The sequence below is a fragment of the Onychomys torridus genome, chromosome 16 (genome assembly GCF_903995425.1).
Source record: "Onychomys torridus chromosome 16, mOncTor1.1, whole genome shotgun sequence".
Classification (NCBI taxonomy): Eukaryota; Metazoa; Chordata; class Mammalia; order Rodentia; family Cricetidae; genus Onychomys; species Onychomys torridus.
In genome coordinates this window covers 40,548,189-40,567,486 of record NC_050458.1, presented here as the reverse complement: position 1 = coordinate 40,567,486, position 19,298 = coordinate 40,548,189, and the positions used below count along the sequence as shown (strand labels likewise).

At 50.6% G+C, this 19,298-nt stretch overlaps 2 protein-coding genes across 3 annotated transcripts; both read left to right on the top strand.

Moving 5' to 3' along the window:
• Positions 1–2,211: 2,211 nt before the first annotated feature.
• Positions 2,212–6,765, top strand: LOC118597358 (cytochrome P450 11B2, mitochondrial-like). The gene is made up of 7 exons (XM_036208868.1): positions 2,212–2,450; positions 2,848–3,003; positions 4,463–4,662; positions 4,792–4,995; positions 5,261–5,415; positions 6,254–6,447; positions 6,684–6,765. Exons 1-7 carry the CDS (start codon positions 2,212–2,214, stop codon positions 6,763–6,765), a joined length of 1,230 nt encoding a protein of 409 aa, XP_036064761.1.
• A 5,810-nt stretch (positions 6,766–12,575) lies between these two features.
• On the top strand, positions 12,576–18,727 carry LOC118597357 (cytochrome P450 11B1, mitochondrial-like). 2 transcript variants are annotated; one of them, XM_036208866.1, is made up of 9 exons: positions 12,576–12,831; positions 13,212–13,367; positions 14,860–15,059; positions 15,183–15,386; positions 15,645–15,796; positions 17,488–17,654; positions 17,888–17,966; positions 18,054–18,242; positions 18,614–18,727. In XM_036208866.1, the coding sequence occupies exons 1-9, from the start codon at positions 12,593–12,595 to the stop codon at positions 18,725–18,727; spliced, it is 1,500 nt and encodes a 499-aa protein (XP_036064759.1). In that variant the 5' UTR covers positions 12,576–12,592. The 2 variants fall into 2 exon arrangements, with proteins under 2 accessions (XP_036064759.1, XP_036064760.1); XM_036208867.1 differs by lacking the exon at positions 18,054–18,242.
• Positions 18,728–19,298: the final 571 nt, after the last annotated feature.

Here is a 19,298-nt window from a genome sequence, read left to right as displayed (position 1 = left end):
CAGTTCCCAGCACCCATGTCAACAGCTCCCAGCTCCTAGAACTTGAACTCCAGGGGTGGTCTGATACCTCTGACCTCTGACCTCTGACCTCTGCAAGCACCTGCCTTCCCATGCACATGCCCACATGCTTGCACACATTCACACACATAATTAAACATAATAAAATAAGTCTTTGCTTTTCAAAGTCCTGAATGGGAGGGCATGCACTTGAAATTGCAATGTGGGGAGGTAGAATCAGGTGCATCCAGGCTACTCACTGGCAAATCAGGCTACATTTTGGCAAGTTACAGGCCAGTGAGAGATTCCTGGTCAGAGAGAGAAAGAAAAAGGTGGACAGTGCCTATAGATGACACTCAAAGTTGTCTCCTGGCTTCTACATTCACACACACACACACACACACACACACACACACACACACACACACACAAGCACAGGTTTAAAGGAAAAAGAAGTGGGAAGATAGAAAGGTCAGTGGCTGCCAGAGATGTGTGAAGGGGGATGAGAAGGCAGAGGCAGACATCTAAGGAGACCAAAGTGTCCTGTATGAGATCCCAGTGGCACCACTCTACAGGTGTCAACCCCACAGCATGTGGAGCACCAAACCTTTGCGGAAGCAGAGGTCATGGAGTGATGGAGAAATGTCAGCCTGGGTCTGTCGACTATGACGTGTACTGCTGAGGTAGAGGCTGACGGAGGAGGAAGCTCTGCCTGGGACAGGGTGTGTTCACAGGAATTCTCTGTGCTTTCTGATCTTTTTTTGATAATCCCCAATGGTAATTAAGGAAAGGTCTAGACACCACTTCTCTCATTATAGGCACTCATAGTGCCACACAGAATGCCAGCTTCATTGCAGGTAATTCTATTAGATGATTGTGCCGGGGACTCTACACATTCACTGTCCATGCCCACAGAATGATCCCAATAACTTGTGTGTACTCTGACCCGCTAACACTCAATATTTGTTTAACGAGTGAGGAAATGAACAGGTTCTGAGTCATGACATTCTTGAAGCAGAGCTAGAGGAGATGGTACCATGTGTCTTGAGAGTCTTCTCTAGGTGTAAGAGGTGAGAAGACTAGATGATATCTCTCCCCCTCCTCATGAAGTCCCAATGGCAAGCCAGAGTCTAATTCTCCTAGCGTTCGCCCTGAGAGTCCATCGGGTTTGTTAGACTTTCTTTCAGAGCAGCAGGTGAGGGCTCTCAGGGCAGGAGGGTAGTGACAGTAAAGAAGCTATGTTGGGGGTCAGCGGGCAGCTGGGGTGCTGGCTCCCCCAAGGGCTGTGTAGATGGAACCTTCCCCTAATTCTTCCCGTCATATACACCCTGGCCTCCCTCAGAGATCCCGGGGCCATTTGCAATTAGGATGCAATGATATGCAGTGGGTTTGGAGGAATGATGGAATCCTCGGGGGAGGGTCCTTCTATAAGGGAGTGCCATAGTCAACAAGCTCAGAGGTGAGGCTCTTCTGTGATCACACCCAGTAGAACCCCAAGATGGTGCAAGTTTGGTTTGGAGGATGGTCCTGTGCAACACCTCTCTAGTCAGAGGCCCTGAAGAGTGTGAGAAGGGGAGATGACAGTGGAGGGGGAGACTCGTCCAGCCAGACCACAGACTGGGCAGAGGACAGTCCTGGTCCATGAGCAGAATTGCCCTCAGGATCCACATGCCACTGTGACGTCACCACAAAGGGGACATCAATGTTATTCTTGTTTCACATGTAGCAACAATAAAAAAAGTTTTCTCCTTATTTTTTTTTAAGACACTGAATGCAAACTTGTTCTGGAAAGAATATAATGCCTCATATACTTTCTAGTGCTTAGATTCATTTTTACTGACATCGCTAAAAAAAGACAAAGGCTATAAAAAGAAACCAAGGTCTTCTGTTATATCTTCAAAAGAGAGAGAATCCATCCATCTTCCTTTTCCCATCTATAGGGAGAAGAGAGATCTCTGGCCCCCTCTACCTCAGTCAACACAAGCCCCCATGTGGACAGTATACCTGTTCCCAGTCCCGACCTACCAGCAGGTTTTAGAGAGATGGTGTTAGGGGGCTGGCCATATGCTTCTACTGACAGTGGAGCCCCAGCCATGATCAGACCTAGGATCTCTCGGCAAGTCCAGGGACAGTTTCTTCCATGACGTGATCAGTCCAACAGTACAGCACACAGGCAACATAAAAGGCCGGGGCTGAAGAAGAGAGAGGGCAGCAATGGCACTCAGGGCAAAGGCAGATGTGTGGCAGGCAAGGCCTTGGCAGTGCCTGCACAGGATGAGGGCATTGGGCAACACAGCAGCACCAGCCCCCAAGACACTGCAGCCCTTTGAAGCCATCCCACTGTACTCCAGAAACAAGTGGCTGAAGATGTTCCAGATCCTGAGGGAGCAGGGCCAGGAGAACCTGCACCTGGACATGCATCAGGCCTTCCAGGAGCTGGGGCCCATTTTCAGGTAAGGGCCTTCCTGACCCATAGCTGAGCACAGACAGAGCTTCCCGACCCTCTGGTTGCTCAGGCTCTGCAGAGTATGAGATGCTGCATTCCCCAATAGGCACCAGGCCCTTCCTCCTTAGGAAGACAGGGAGGGAGCACAGGAGGTTATGGGCCTGACTCCTGGAGACCATGGTTCTCCATGAGGACAGAGAAAGGCAATGCTCATGGCTGAGAGGACAGAGTGCCAGGAGTGCTGAAGTGGACAGGAGTCAGGCAGACAGTGGGAGAGCCCTCCCAAGGAGAAAGCAAGGGCTAGGAGAGGCTGAGGTGAGAGAGCACACAGACAGGGCTGGTTTTGCTGGTGCTCAGATGGAGGGCATTCCACCCCCAGCAGGGCTCTGTTCTGCACCCCACAGGTACAGCATAGGAAGAACACGGGTTGTGTCTGTGATGATGCCAGAGGATGCTGAGAAGCTGCAGCAGGTGGAGAGTATGCACCCTCATCGGATGCACCTGGAGCCCTGGGTGGCCCACAGAGAACAGCGTGGCCTCAGACGTGGCGTGTTCTTGCTGTGAGTGGACACTGAGAAAGAGGAGGGAGCTGATTGGTGGCCCAGACATAGGATACTGATCCTGCTTGGGTAGGGGTGTGGAGACCAATCTATCACAAGGGTGGGGCGGTGCCATGCATGTAGATCCTAGGCCTGAGAAGGGAGGTGGCAGAGGAATGCCTCCTGCCCCAAACTCCTGCCTACATAGGCATTTTTTAGGATGGGGTTCTTGCTCCTACCTGTTTCAAGTTTGGCCCAGAAAGAGGACCACTGACTCAGGGCCATAGCTAGACTCTGCCACAGCCTGATGTCCAGCAATGCAGTCTCCATTTAGTAGGGGTAATTTCCCTAAGAGAGATATGTGGTAGACAGTTCTGGGGATGAAGGAGTGGAGAACAGAAAGTTGGGGCTCTTATGGGCTCACAATCAAACATGACCCAGGTAATAGAGGGGCAATTTCCCTCCTGCAGCTGGATACACAGCTGGAGGGCTAAGCTGGGGTTCCTGGTGCTTGGAGTGAATAGGCTGCTGAGAGTTCACTAGGGGGTGAGGAGGATCCTACAAAGGGAGTTCAGGCTGCACACAGGCACACCAGCCCATGTCAGAGTGAATCCATTTGTTGATAAAATAGTTTTGGGAAATGAGCGTATTGGTGAGGCACTTATCTGAGGGAATCTGGCAGGGAGGCCACTGTGGCTAGTATGAGCATGTGCCTCTGAGATAGCAGGGAGCCTGTGTGTGTGCATGAACATACCTGCTTATGTTCTTGCATGTGTAAATGTGTGGCCATGTTTTTTGACTTGACATGAAAGTGGCTGTTGTCTGCATCTGTGACTGTGTGTGTATTTGCATCTTTGTGTGTAGCTGTTACCTTAGAATTGAGCATGCAGTGACTTGAGTGCTTTTGATGTCTTGTGTGGGTACATGAGTGTATGTACATGTACATGCAGTCACTGTCCATTGTTGCAGGCTTTAGCACACCAAAGGACAGGCATTCTGCATGTGTGGCTCAGTGTGCAAACTGCTCCATGTCATTCATTGGAGAATCTCCATGGGAGCCCCATGCCCTGGGCTGTGGTTTGTGCATGTTGTGAGTGGTCCTCTGCTGTGGCTCCTGCCCTAGGGAAGATGGGATTCCTTAGCTGAGACAGGCTGAGACTGATGACTCAGAGACCACACACTCTACATGACTGACAGGGTGGGTGAGCTCTGTGAGGGCTTCTCCTCTGTGGGCTGGTGGTATAGGCCGGGTGGGCATAGATGACAGCAGAGGATCCTTCTCCTTGGGTGTGGATGGGCCAAGTCCACATAGACTTAGTGACCTCTGACTAATACTTAGTGGCTGTATTGGAAGATAGAAGTGGGCACAGGACCTGCAGAGCCTGCTTCTGAGCCGGACATCCTTAGAGGCAGAAGACAGGCACAGGCCTGGGCCGGACCTTTCCTGGGTGGTTCTGTAGCCCTGCTATTTGCCCTGCAGAAATGGGCCTGAGTGGCGCGTCAACCGACTGAGGCTGAACCCAAGTGTGCTGTCACCAAAGGCCGTTCAAAAGTTTGTCCCCATGGTGGACATGGTAGCAAGGGACTTCTTGGAGGCCCTGAAGAAGAAGGTGTTTCAGAATGCTCGTGGGAGCCTCACCATGGATGTCCAGCAAAGCCTCTTCAACTACAGTATAGAAGGTATGTGACTGGAGGAAGGACCCAATTGAAGGCAGTTGGCAGTGGGGGGAGGGGGTATCGGGAAGGAAAGATGAGGCAGTTTTGAGGCTAGGGACTGCCTTGTCTCAGCGATACCATTTTTTTCTGCAGCGAGCAACTTTGCTCTTTTTGGTGAGCGGTTGGGCCTCCTAGGCCACGACCTGAGCCCTGGCAGCCTGAAGTTCATCCATGCCTTGCATTCCATGTTCAAGACCACCACACAGCTCATGTTCTTGCCCAGGGGCCTGACACACTGGACAAGCAGCCGAGTGTGGAAAGAACATTTTGAATCCTGGGATATCATCTCTGACTATGGTGAGGGTCCATCACCTGGGCAGTGCCATGGGGTAGGGGACTATGGTCAGCTAATTGCCATTCACCTTTACTTGAGACTACACTGGGGTCATCTCAAAGGATGGTGATTGCTGCTGCCTGTTCTTTTAATGCTCCCACTAATCCTATGGCTGAATTGACCCAGAGGTTGTGGGAGAAGAGCAGGGGATGTCATTGGTCATGAGAGTGGGCTACACAACAAGACAGTGGACCTGCCTGTTCTCAAGCTCCCATGTCACATCTCCAGCCAGCAGATGTATCTGGAAGGTGCATCAAGAGCTCAGACTTGGCAACCCTCAGACCTACAGTGGCATCGTGGCAGAACTAATATCCCAGGGAGCTTTGCTTCTGGACGCCATCAAAGCCAACTCCATTGAGCTCACCGCTGGGAGTGTAGACACGGTCAGTCCAGCCTGTGGGAATCCCCTGTGACTCCCTGTCTGTATCCTTCAAAGCATTTCCTATGCACTGCAATCCCAGGCTGTTTCTGCCTGGAGACTGTTGCTCTAGGCTATACCCAGAGGTATAGGAAGAGGGAGATCTTCAGGTGAAGGTGCAGGAGCAATGCAGAGATCAAGGGAGCTCATGAAAGGGGACCCTTCAGGGCAGAGCCAATTGCAAGCAGCAACACAAAGATCCTGGGGGTGGCTGAAGCCTAAGGCAAGAGACAGGGGGACAGATGAGGCCAGCAGGGGTGAGGGTCGCATCAGGAAGGGCCATGCGTCAGGTTGTGGATAGATGGTCACAAAATCAGCATGCCCAGGTGCAGAATAGGGGCAGGTTGGAGACATCAGCAAGATTCTTAAGAGGCTGTCTCTGTAGATTGTGCCATGAAGAGGCATTCTGGACATAGAGGCTCCGGGCTCACTCCAGGGATTCTCACTGATGTGGGGAGGAGGTAGCTATGGGAACTAGGACCCATTGCAGGCTTGGACAGTGAGGTCGGTGCTGAGTGGCCTATGGATGCCAATCACTATGAGAAAATTAGGTGTGAGTGGCAGTGTCCCTAAGTGATGCTACAGGCCCATCCTAGTGGGTACCAGAGCAGTCTGTAAGGAGCAGACCCTGCAGGAGCTGAGAGAGTGGACTGGAATGGCATTTCTGTGGCCTGTTCCTCAGGATTTAGAGTCATAGGTCCCAGAGTCCTACTCTACTCTGGCCACGTACTTCTACCAGAGGGATGGGGGGTTGGTGTCATCCTTTTGTAGAAGGGCTTCCCTTTGTGGAGGACTAGGCACAGTGTCTGAGACTTCTCTGGCTCCAACATACAAAATTCCCCTTGCTAATGACCCTCTTTGAGCTGGCTCGGAACCCAGACATTCAGCGGACACTTTGGCAGGAGAGCCTGGCAGCCGAGGCCAGCATCGTGGCAAACCCTCAGAGGGCCACGTCGGACCTGCCCCTGTTGCAGGCTGCTCTTAAAGAGACCTTGAGGTAGGTGCTGCCTGCCCTTTCCCTGCTGTTCTGTCCCCTCTCTTCTCTGGGCTCCAAGGGCAGCCATGTTCCCTGCTCTTCCCACTATGGCTGGACGCTAATGTTCCACTGGAGGTTGGCTGTGCTCAGTATAACAAGGAACCACACCCTCTGGGGATGTGAGGGAGAAAGAGGCAGATGTGGACAGGAGAAGCCCTGCAGAGCTGAGGTCTGTTCTGTTGCTTCCCCACCATCAGGCTCTATCCTGTTGGTGGCTTTCTGGAGAGAGTTCTAAGTTCTGACTTGGTACTTCAGAACTACCATGACCCTGCTGGGTGAGTGATCCTCATACCCCCACCAATTGCCCAGTTCTGCATTACCCTAGAAGTTAGTTGACCTTGCCCTTGGCATCTGCCCACAGACATTGGTCCTACTCTATCTCTACTCCATGGGCCAAAACCCTTCAGTATTTCCAAGGCCTGAGTGCTACATGCCCCAGCAGTGCCTGGAGAGGAAAAGGAGATTCCTACATCTGACCTTTGGTTTGGGGTGCGCCAGTGCCTGGGGAGGCGAGTGGCAGAGGTGGAGATGATGCTCCTGCTGCACCATGTAAGTGGCTCTCTGTGGGGCCTGTGGGATTTTGGTGCTATTGGGCAGTATTTGGGCTAACAGTATAGACCTTCAGGGTCTGTCTGGGATTCCTGTGTTTGGGGAGGACTGTAGTGTCTACCTGGGCTCTCAGGGCCACACAGCAGGTCCTCTAGGCAGCAGGGTGGCAGCACTGAGCAGCTCTGCTGGAGATGGGCCAGTGCTCTGCCCTGCTGAGGAGGCCAGATGGAGCAACCCTCCTCACCTTGTGTTGCAGGTCCTGAAATCTTTCCAGGTGGAGACACTCAGGCAAGAGGATGTGCAGATGGTCTACCGCTTTGTTTTGATGCCCAGCTCCAGCCCCCTCCTCACCTTCAGGCCTGTCAGCTAGTCACCTTTGCATCTGGGGTCCCAGTCAGGCCACCAGCCTGCCTGTGTCCTGACACCCAAGGTCACACTTCTTTGCCATCAGGATGTTCTTTGGGTGCCACACTCTCATCTTCTGCGATCATGCAAGGTTTAGAGCTAGAGACCTCCAGGGTCAGGGACTGCATGGCCAGGGAAGGGACTGGGGTGATCTTGGTGACAATACGCAGTCCCTGCTGATGATTTTCCTCTTCCTTTCCCACAGACACTCCAGGCACCTATGGCCTTTGAGGGCCTCAGAATAGAGCCAGAAGACACTCCCTTCCTTACGTTCCCCATTACTATGGCACAAGCCACGAGAATACAGCCTAGATTTTCCACACATGTACACGTTGGAGCACGCAATGAGTTTTTGGGGCAGATAGATAAGTAGACTATTTACAGATAGAGATATATAGATAGACAGATAAAAAGCTGTCTCTGTGTTTTTCTTCAAGTAGCTTGACAATGGAGTTGGAGCATATGAACTGGTAACTCAGCAAAGCATATATAAGTGCAGGGACATATGCACTTGCTAAGGGCAGGGTAGTGGTGAGATCAGAGATGCAGGCAAGAGGACTTCTGGAGCCCTGATAATGTGCGAGTCTCTCCGGGGATGGTTGTCTTCCTTCAGGAGGTCAAGGGCCAGTGTCCCTTGGACAAAGCTTTCATCTCATGAATTGTGAAAGTAGCTCAAACACAATCTTCTTGGGGGTTTCCTCAGAGCTGTGAGAGTCTAGGGAAAAGAAGTTTTGTCCTAAAACAACTATTTCCCAGGATCCCCTGTTCTCAGTACTGAAGTGTGTCTACCTGAGCGTTGTGTGCCAAACTCCAAAGTCCACGGTCTTTATGTTGAGTCACTGTGGAGATGGGGCCTTAACCCGGAAATTCATGTGAAATGAGGCTACTGGGCTGTGCCTCATGCAATCCCCCAGAGCGCCTCACAAGACAGTGTGGACACAGGCCCAGAGAGCCTCCACAGGGATGACTAGAAGTTGGTCTTCTGCAAGCCATGGAAAGAAGTCAGACAATTCCTGCTGTGTTATCTACTTCACCCAGTCTTCTCTGGGTTGTGAGAAGTCAGTTGTGTTGTTGAATCTTCTGACATGATGTTCGGAGCCAAGTAATAGAACCTGCTAAGCAGAGAGCACCTGTGGCTAAGAGTCCCCTCACACCAAGGGAAAGGATTCTACCTCATGGCAGTTTTGTGAGGTGGAGGGATTTTTATGGGGTATAGCTCATTGGGAGGGAATTTGGGCTTCAGGGATGTGTTTTGAAAGGGGCTGTTTGGGTCTCAGGTCTTCCATTTCCTCAGAGTCACAAGGTGAGCCATCTTCTGCAGCTGCCCTTGGCTTCTGACATGCTGTCTCATCAAGGCTCAAAGCGATGGGCCTGTGTGTTATAATGATTAATTCTTTAATACTAATATTTTTTAAGTTATTGCACAAAACCTGGGTTCCATACCGATGTTGTCATATGAATGTTCCTCATGATGGCTAATCTTGATTTCTACTTATAGATATGGCTCTCTACCTGGGAACACCTAGAGACTTTACAAACCAACAAGATTTAAAAGCTCTGCATTTAAGAAAGGGGCAAGAATATTGTTTGCCCATACTGGACATGCACAGACAGCAATTACAAATTCTTTTCATTCACAGTCACTCAAAATACCTCTTAGCAATAAATGAGCCAAGGATGTGAAAAGTGACAATATTAAAATTACAGAAAAAAAATTAAACCAGATCCAATGTTAGTGATCTGTTATCAGAATTTCTCTCTGTGAGCTGATTTTGCTGCTTAGGGAGTGTTGCTGTGCTGTGTTTTAGTGTCCTTGTGGGTCAAGGCCTTTGCTGACCCCCGACTCCTGCCCTCAGTAGTGGTGTTCACTTGTGTTCACTCTGCTGTTTCCTTGTGAGAATTTCCACTCTTACCTACACCGTTTACTTCCAGCCTTGTTTTCCTTTGCGTCTATAAAGGAGTTTTCATGAGGCGCTGGTGTTCTTGATCTTGGACTGTGCCATGTCTGGTGCTGTCACCCACAGATGTCTAGTTTCAGTCTCCTGGGCTGTGAGTTTTGTGAGGCAGCTTATGCAGGTGACTGCACTGACTGACAGGCACGTGTCTTAAGGGATCAGGAGCCCAAATCAGTCATTGCTCTTCATCTCTAGTGACCCACGGCTTCTCACACCATACACAGTCTCTACATAAAAGTCACATCAAGCTCATACTTCTCCATAGCAATCAGGTAACGACACAGCTTTGGGTTCACCAGCAGAAATAGAACGAACTAAAACCACCTATAGGATCACAAGGAACCCACCAATGGCTGTAGAGACTAGAGACTGGAAGGAGGAAAAGAAAAGCAAGCCACACATTTTATATGCCCTATGTCCTCTTGTAAGACACACAGGTGGCAGGAGCCTCAAGTTTGGCCTCCTCATCTTTTTATGTCTTGATGGCAGAACATGGGTAAAACACAAAGCTTCAACCTTTCCTCCAGATGGCCTCTTTCTCCAGTTAGTCCTTAACTTCCCAACACTCCACAACTTCCAAATCCAGAGCCATGAGCTGGGCACCAAGTGTTCAAAGACATGAATCTGTGGGGGACATCGTACAGACAAACCACAGCATTCTGTCCCTGACACCAATAAGCTCATCACCTCACAATCCAAAGATCTTCTAGTTGACTTTAAAAGTCCATGTGACTTAGCTGTTGCAACACTTTTCAAAAGTCTAAAGTCTCTCCTGGGACTCGAGGCGATCTCTTTACTGTGCCCCTTATAAAGATTAAACACCAAGTAGTGCTTTCCTCATGTACAAAGGCTCAGGGTATCTGTCTCCATTTTAAAGGGAGAAATGGGGGTTAATCCTAGGTTCATCTCTGTTGTTGTGGGGAAAAAAAGCCCAATTTACAAAACAAAATGCTTAGGAGGGAAAGGGTTTGGTTGGCTGACAATTCCAAGTTACAGCTTATCATTGACGGGACATTGAGGCAGAAACTTCAAGTGGCTAGTCACATCACATCTACAGTCAAAAGCAGAAACATGTGCCCGATTATTTGATCACTTTCAGTCAGCTTGATTTCTTCATTTGTCAGTAGTTTAGGCTCCTTGCTCAGGGAATGGTGCTGCCCACAGCAGCCTGGTCTTCCCATATCAGTGAACTTAATTAAGACCTAGTCACCCATAGACAGACCAACTAAATGTCGACCATCCCTCATTGAGACCCTCTTCTCAGGTGATCCAAGTTAACAACTGAAGCTAACCCTCACAGGACACAGGAAGTGAAGATCAGACCAAAGCAAGAGTGGAACTCAAACATCAAATGCTTAAGTTGGATGTCTGGTTGGCATCATGAGCTCAAGATGGCATCATCTGGGCTCAGTGGGCTTGGCAAGCCCTACCTCTCCAGCTCTGTTGAGTGCAGAACATTATCTTCATCGACCAAATTCTACTGAGCATCTGTAGCTCTTCTTGCAAGACATCTGCATTTCTGGTATCTCCCATATCCTGAGGTCTCCTTTTGCAGTATAGGATTCCTCCTCACTGCTTCCTTCACAGCCCATTCAAGAGTTTCACATTGTCTGGCTTTCTGTCAGCAGCTTTCTGGAAAGTTGGCAAAAGTCTCTTTCACCCTGCTTCTCACTGGTGCACCCTGCATCCCTCCAAAATCAGCATCATGTGGATGATGCCAGAGTTCTGCTTCCAGCTTGAGGTACTGCCAAAGGTGCCTTCTACCACAGCTACACTGGTGTCTGGACATCGCCCTGTATGAAACTGGGAAAACGTTCCCCTAGATGGATCTGCTGGAGATAGATGCCCTGGGGGGTCTCTGTAAGGTCCCTTTCTTTTGGAATGGAAGTTTTCCAAATGAGTTTGCATTCTGTCCTGAGTCTCAGCAAAGACTGGATGTGGAAGCTCCCCCCAAGCATGGGGTCTTTGCCTGTAGATGCTGTTCCTCTTATTCAAGTGCAAGTGTGAGGGTTCCTTATGGGTCAGTCTCTCTAATGGAATACCTACCATGACCTTCTATCCACTATGTACACCATATTACCTCTTTTTCCACCAAACCACAAGTTTGCTCATCTTTCTGCTTCTCTCGCTGTAAATCTGACTAAGAGCAGCTAGAAATCCACCCCAGCTTGAATGTTGTGCTCTCTTGAAATTCCACCACCAGGCAACTTAGTCTATTACTTTTGATTTGGCCACATTCAAATTTCCAAGTCGTGGGTAGAATGCAGCCAGATGCCTCCTGGACTATCACACAACAGTCTCTACAGCCATTCACAACATAGTCCTTGCTCTCCTCTAGAGCCTTACAGACCTGGACCTCACTGCCCTAATACAAGAGAACATGAGACAGGTTTCGTTTAAGATTCTGCAGAAGTGAGTGACTAGACAAACAGGCCGCAGCTGCTAGCCAGGGAAAGACAGGAACCTATTGCCTCCAACTTATTTGGAATCCTGGTGGACCCTAAATGTACCTCATCTTGAACGCAGACCCTAAGGATGCATTTCTTCTATGAGTAAGAACTGGGTACCACAATGGTCATGATTGGGTGTTGAAGGGGGAGATTAATTGGGGAAGGGCCAGAGATCAGGTCAGAAGATGAGAGCTGATATGACCAAAACAGAATGGGAAGTGGAGGCTTCCCTCAGACACCTGGAGAGTGCTCTAGCAGAGGTTTCAGGTATGTGAATAAGAGAGAAGGGGACACACAGAGAGGTGGGGTGGGTGGGTGGGAGCAGGAGAAAGAGAGCCTTCAGAGATACCCCCTGAACAAAGATAATAGCTGACTTCTGCAGCTTTTCAGAAGTGGGAAGATAGGAAATTCCACTTATGAAACCAGTGTCATTCACGGCTCCACAATAAGGCAGAATCTCTCCATCTGACTATTCTCAACATGGGAAGGAGGGAGAGGGTTGTGCCCACCAGTAGAAATTCTTCAGATGTCTGTGTAGATTCTGCACCTGGCCTCAACTCTCACCTTCCAGCAGGCATTGCAGAGACAGGACCAGGCAGAATGCCATCTCCTTCCTCTACCTCTGGCAGAGCCTTCAGCTCCAGATAGATTTCTAGGGCAAGTCCAGGGACATATGCAGCAACAACCTGTCAGTCAGCAGATTGAGGCAAGATAAAAGGCCGGGGCTGAAGAAGAGAGAGGGCAGCAATGGCACTCAGGGCAAAGGCAGATGTGTGGCTGGCAAGATCCTGGCAGTGCCTGCACAGGATAAGGGCATTGAGCACCACAGCAGCACCGGCCCCCAAGACACTGCAGCCCTTTGAAGCCATCCCACTGCATTCCAAAAACAAGTGGCTGAAGATGTTTCAGATCCTTAGGGAGCAGGGCCAGGAGAACCTGCACCTGGAGATTCATCAGGCCTTCAAGGAGCTGGGGCCCATTTTCAGGTAAGGGCCTTGCTGACCCATAGCTGAGCACAGACAGAGCTTTCTGACCCTCTGGTTGCTCAGGCTCTGCATTCCCCAATAGGCACCAGGCCCTCCCTCCTTAGGAAGACAGGGAGGGAACATCAGAGGTTATGGGCCTGACTCCTGGAGACCATGGTTCTCCATGTGGACAGAGAAAGGCACTGCTCATGGCTGAGAGGACAGAGTGCCAGGATTGCTGAAGTGGACAGGAGTCAGGCATACAGTGGGAGAGCCCTCCCAAGGAGAAAGCAAGGGCTAGGAGAGGCTGAGGTGAGAGAGCACACAGACAGGGCTGGTTTTGCTGGTGCTCAGATGGAGGGCATTCCACCCCCAGCAGGGCTCTGTTCTGCACCCCACAGGTACAGCATAGGAAGAAAACAGGCTGTATGTGTGATGATGCCACAGGATGCTGAGAAGATATTCCAAGTAGACAACAAACAGCCCTGCCGCCTTCTCCTGGAAACCTGGGTGGCCCACAGAGAACAGCGTGGCCTGAGACGTGGCGTGTTCTTGCTGTGAGTGGACATTGGGAATGAGGGGGGAGGTCAGGCTGTAGTCCTGACCATAGGATGCAGAACTGGCTGGGGTGAATGTGAAGACCAGGCACTGCCAAGCATAGATCGGTACCAAGTCATGGAGGTTGTGGGTCTGGGAAGGAGGGAGATGGCCAAGTAGGTATGAGAGAAACTATGACGTTCCGTCCAGCCCTTACTCTGAACAGATCTTTCCCAGGGTGTGGCTCTCCTTCCAACAGCTTATAACAGTTCTCCAAGAAGGTGGGGGTGTGGGGAGCCACTGGCTCAGGGCCATAGCTTCTTCCGTCACAGCCTGATGTCCAGCCACGAATCTTTAAAAGTGGCTTCACTCCCAGGGATTTGAGGTAGACAGTGCTGGCAGTGGAGTTGTGGAGAGCAGGAAGCTGGTGGCTCTTGTGGGCTCACAATCAAACACTGAATGGTGTGGTGAGAGAGGAGATAGCTCCCTCCTGCTGCTGGATGCACATCTGGAGAGGCACTTGGGGCTTCTGGGGCTTAGGCTACATGAGTGGCAAAGGGTTATACTCCTGGGAGTGAAAAGGAAGTCAGGTTGTGGACAACTACCTGAGAGAACAACAGGAGCAGTGCTTTCTTAGTAATGGCTTAGGGAAATGAGTTCCTTAGAGCCCTGGGCGAAATCATCTGGAAGCAAGGAAATTGTCAACAGATCACAGGGCAGAGCCATGTGTACATGTATGGGCATGTGTCTTGAATCTGTGTATTTGTGGTATTTAACTTCTTATTGTTTATTTGAAAGTGTGAGCATGTTATGTGTCCAGATTTAAGACTTCACTCTCTGAAGGAATGTGTATATGCCTCAGTGTGCACAGCTGTTCTCTTAGGTCTATACACATATGGACTAAAGGTGTTCACAAATGTTTTTGAGGTCTTGTGTAGGTACATGTGTGTATGTACATGTGCATGTGGTCACTGTCCATTGTTGCAGGCTTTAACACACCAAAGGACAGGCATTCTGCATGTGTGGCTCAGTGTGCAAAGTCCTGCCTATCATTTACTAGAAAATCTCCATGGGAGCCCCATGTCCTGGGCTGTGGTTTGTGCATGTTGTGAGTGCTCCTCTGCTGTGGCGCCTGCCCTAGGGAAGATGGGATTCCTTAGCTGAGACAGGCTGAGACTGATGACTCAGAGACCACACACTCTACATGACTGACAGGGTGGATGAGCTCTATGAGGGCTTCTCCTCTGGGAAGTGGTGGTATAGGCCAAGTGGGCAGAGATGACAGCAGAGGATCCTTCTCCCTGAGTGTGGATGTGCTAAGTCCATATAGACTTAGTGACCTCTGTGCTATATTTAGAGGCTGTATTGGACGAAAGAAGTGGGGACAAGACCTTCAGAGCCTGCTTCTGAGCCTGACAATCTATACTCAATTTCTTTGAGAGGCAGAAGGAGGCATAAGCCCGGGACAGGCCTTTCCTGGGAGGTTCTGTAACCCTGCTCTGTGTCCTGCAGAAATGGGCCTGAATGGCGCTTCAACCGAATGAGGCTGAACCCAAGTGTGCTGTCACCAAAGGCCGTTCAAAAGTTTGTCCCCATGGTGGACATAGTAGCAAGGGACTTCTTGGAGACCCTGAAGAAGAAGATGATGTTGAATGCCCGTGGAAGCTTCTCCATGGACTTTTATTCCAGTGTGTTCCACTATACCATAGAAGGTGTGACCTGGGGGAGGATCCAGCTTGAGGGATACTGGGAAAGCAGAGGCTAAGATAGAGGAAGTGAGAGACAGCATGGAGACCAGGGACCACCTCAGCTCAGTGATAATATTCTCTCTGCAGCCAGTCACTTTGTTCTTTTTGGGGAGCGGCTGGGCCTCATTGGCTATGGCACGAACTCTAGCGGTGTGAAGTTCCTCAATGCCTTGCAATCTATGTTCAAGACCACCACACAGCTCCTATTCTTGCCTGGGAGCCTGACTCGCTGGACAAGCAGCCGGGTGTGGAAAGAACATTTTGAGTCCTGGGATTTCATTTCTGAGCATGGTGAGTACCACTGACCTGGGCAGCACTGTGGGGCAGTGGACAATGGTCACATGATTCCCATTAACTTTCATTTATTTTCAAGAGCAGGGATTGCTTAAGGACCTTCCCCTTTGATTCCACAGTGTGTGGAATTGTTGTATGCCCCCAAAATGGTGGCCCACAAGCTGGAAGACTGAGGTGCTAGGGACATGATTAGCTGGGATGATGTTGAGGGGCCTGTCCTGGCATCATGACTCTATGTTGTCTCTTCTTCTACAGTCACAAAATCTATTAAGAATGTGTATCAAGAGGTGGCAAAGGGTGGCCTTCAGTCCTGGAGTGTCATATCAGAGCTGATAGCAGAGGGTGCTCTACCACTGGATGGCATCCAGGCCAATACTTTGGAACTCACTGCTGGAAGTGTGGACACGGTCAGGATCCCACAGAGCATGAATTCCACCCTGACATCCCCTGATGTTCCCCCAAAGCACAGTTCCCTCCTCACCTGGGTCACTCAATCCTGTTCCCTTATCATAGCCATTCTCTGCGAAGCCACTGAAATATCTGAGCAAAGGAAAGGGGATCCTAGCTGGGGAGTTTGTGGACAAGACCTGTACATCCAAGTCCAGGCAGAAGTCAGGTTAGAAAAGCCACACAAACATCAGACTACCCCTCACTTCCTCCAGTGCATGAGCATGCTGTGAGCCTAGGAGGATGGTGAGCAGCCCAGAGTTCTCAGCTGCACTGTGGAGCAGGCTTCCCCGTGAGTGTGAACTAGAGGCAGATGCAGGGAAATACAAGGATGAGGGAGCAATCAACACCCAAGTTGCCCACTGACACAGAAGGGAGAAGTTAGAAGTGCAGTCTATAGGTGAAATTATAACGGCCACTCCACGTAGTTAAAAGGGAGGTTTATTTTGTGGGGTAACTTACAAATGAAGGGATAGGTAGGTTGTAGGGTCTCGGAAAGGTATGGCTCAGTCTGGCAATGTTCTCTGGAGAATTCTGCTCGGTCTACCTCCAGCGTTAGGGTCCTGGAACCAAGAGCGGCCTCTCCTCTTGATCCTGGGTCTTCAGCTTCCTCCTTCAGCCCCGCCTTTTGTGCGTGATTATTACTGAAGCCTCAATGGGGGTTGGAAATCCAGGCCAAGGCTGGGATGTCTTCCCACTACATCAGTCTAGTAGGAAACATGGGTCCAGGTACAAGTTTCATGGCTATTGAAGGACCCCTCTTCAAGAGACTGCTCTGGGCTAGGCTTCTTGATTAGGAACAGAGGCCTCAAGTTCTAGAGAAGAAAGAGTAAGAACAGAGACCACAATGCTTCCACCATAGAATAGTATTTGGGAGGGGATGAGGACCAGCAAAGGCCTTGTGGGGATGAGAAGCCAGAGCTTCAGGAACAGTGTAAGCAGAGACCAGAGAGCCCATAAAAGGGAGTCTGAAAGGCCAGAGTTATATGCACTTCCTCCAAGGCTTGGGGAGGCAGGAAGCTACCTGAAGCAGGGGACACAGGGCTGGATGAGTCCGACAAGGAACTGGTTCCCATTAGGAAGGGCCATGCACCAGGTCTTATGCCAATAAGCCAGTATAAATCCAAGCTGATAAGCCTGATGTGAACAATGGGGACAGACCAGTGACTTCAGGAAGACACCTAAGAGACTGCTTTTGTGGGCCACACCATTGAAAGAGGCATTTTGGATCTAGAGGCTCAGGGCTCATACCAGTCAGGGGTCAGTGTGAAGAGCTACGACCCCATTAGAGGACATTAAGGCCAATCTAGAGGGGCATGTGGACAGCCAATGCAAATCAGGTATTGGGAAAGGTAGATGTGTGTGGCACAGTTTGCTTTAGTGACACAGAAAGACCATGTCATTGGGCATTGGATCAGTTTGTGAGCACTCACCTCTGAAGGTGCTGAGGTGTTGGTCAGGTCTGGGATGTTGGGGTCTTCCCTAGGATGTAGGGCTAGACGTTAAGGGGAACATTTGAGGAGGGTCAGGGCTCTGAGTGTCCCGTGTTGCTATGGCCATGCAATTTTCCTAGGGCAGGGTATCTTCACAGTAGGGGTGCCCTTTGGGAGGGTCAGGGCTGGTGTGTGAGATTGCTCTCTGAATATGGCAGACAGCAGTCCCCTTGATAATGACCCTCTTTGAGCTGGCTCGGAACCCAGACATTCAGCGGACACTTCGGCAGGAGAGCCTGGCAGCCGAGGCCAGCATTGCGGCAAACCCTCAGAGGGCCATGTCGGACCTGCCCCTGTTGCAGGCTGCCCTTAAGGAGACCTTGAGGTAGGTGCTGCCTGCCCTTTCCCTGCTGTTTGTGCCCTCTCTTTTCTGGGATCTGAGGGTAGCCATGTTCCTTGCTCTTCTTCCTATGGCTGGAGGGTAATGTTCCTCTGGTGGTTGGCTGAGCTCAGCATAGCCAGGAACCACACCCTCTGGGGACGTGAGGGTGAAAGGGGCAGATGTGGACAGGAGAAGCCCTTCAGCTGAGGTCTGTCCTGTTGCTTCCTCACCTCCAGGCTCTATCCTGTTGCCAGCTTTTTGGAGAGAGTTTCAAGCTCTGACGTGGTGCTTCGGAACTACCATGTCCCTGCTGGGGTGAGTGATTCCTACAGGCTCACCAATTGCACTCTTCTGCTTCTCCTCAAAGAGGAGGCTGACCTTGCCATTGGCTTCTGCCCACAGACAGTCCTCAATGTGAATCTCTACTGCATGGGACGAAACCCTTCAGTATTTCCAAGGCCTGAGCGGTACATGCCCCAGCGCTGGCTGGAGAATAAAAGGAGTTTCCAACACCTGTCCTTTGGCTTTGGGGTGCGCCAGTGCCTGGGGAGGCGACTGGCTCACGTGGAGATAATGCTCCTGCTGCACTATGTGAGAAGCTCTGGGTGGTGCCTGTGGGATCCTGGGGATTGGGATGGATGTGTAGGGGTGGGCGAGTGGGACAGTCCTTCAGAATTTATCTGAGCCTGAGGTGTGTGCCTCACCAGAGCAGGCATCCAGGGAGGTAAGGGCCTTAAGAGTTCAAGTAGGATGGCCCTGTAAGTAGTGTGGACAATCAGAGCCTAGATCGGTCCTTAATGGCAGCTTTGTAGGTGGGTTGGTCTCTAGGGTAGGTCTAGGCTCTTGTGGTCCCACAGGAGGTCCTCTTTACAGCATGGTGGCAGCACTGAGCAGCTCTGCTGGAGATGGGCCAGTGCTCTGCCCTGCTGAGGAGGTCAGATGGATTGTCCCTTGTGTTCCAGATCCTGAAATCCTTCACGGTGGAGACACCCAGGCCAGAGGATGTGCAGATGGCCTACCGCTTTGTTTTGGTGCCCAACTCCAGCCCCTTCCTCACCTTCCGGCCTGTCAGCTAGTCACACAGCCTTTTTGGTATCCCAGGAGGTCAGCAGTTTCCTTCTGTTTGAGGACTTGCAATCTCTCATTTATCCCTTGGGGCCCTTTGACTGTGGCCAGGCTAGCTTCTTGTCTAGGATCTGACAGGTGTGATTCAAGGCCAGGGAATGGCTCTGGAGGCCTACTGTCCTTTGTCTGTCACTGCCCCCCCCTCCCATATACACGCAGCCTCCTATTGTGGTCATTCAAGTGAGCCCATATGCTGGCTTTGCCTTCCTGTCTGGCTCCAAACAGCCTTGTTACTCTCTTCCTGACCCCTCTCCTAAAGTTTCTTTGTATTGTTTGAGTGTTTTGCAAAAGGAATCCAGCATCAGAAATGGTATCTCATGTCAACAGTGAAAGCCTATGATGTCACTTGTGACACATTTTCATGTGCCAGGAGAGACAGAACTGGCCATGAAACTAACATGTATGCCATGCACCCCAGATGTCATGTGCTATGGCTCAGACCTCAGAGGCACAATGGATGTTCAGTGATGACCCTCCAGTCCAGACTATGTGCAGATCCTTTGGATGCTGAGAAGAGCCAAG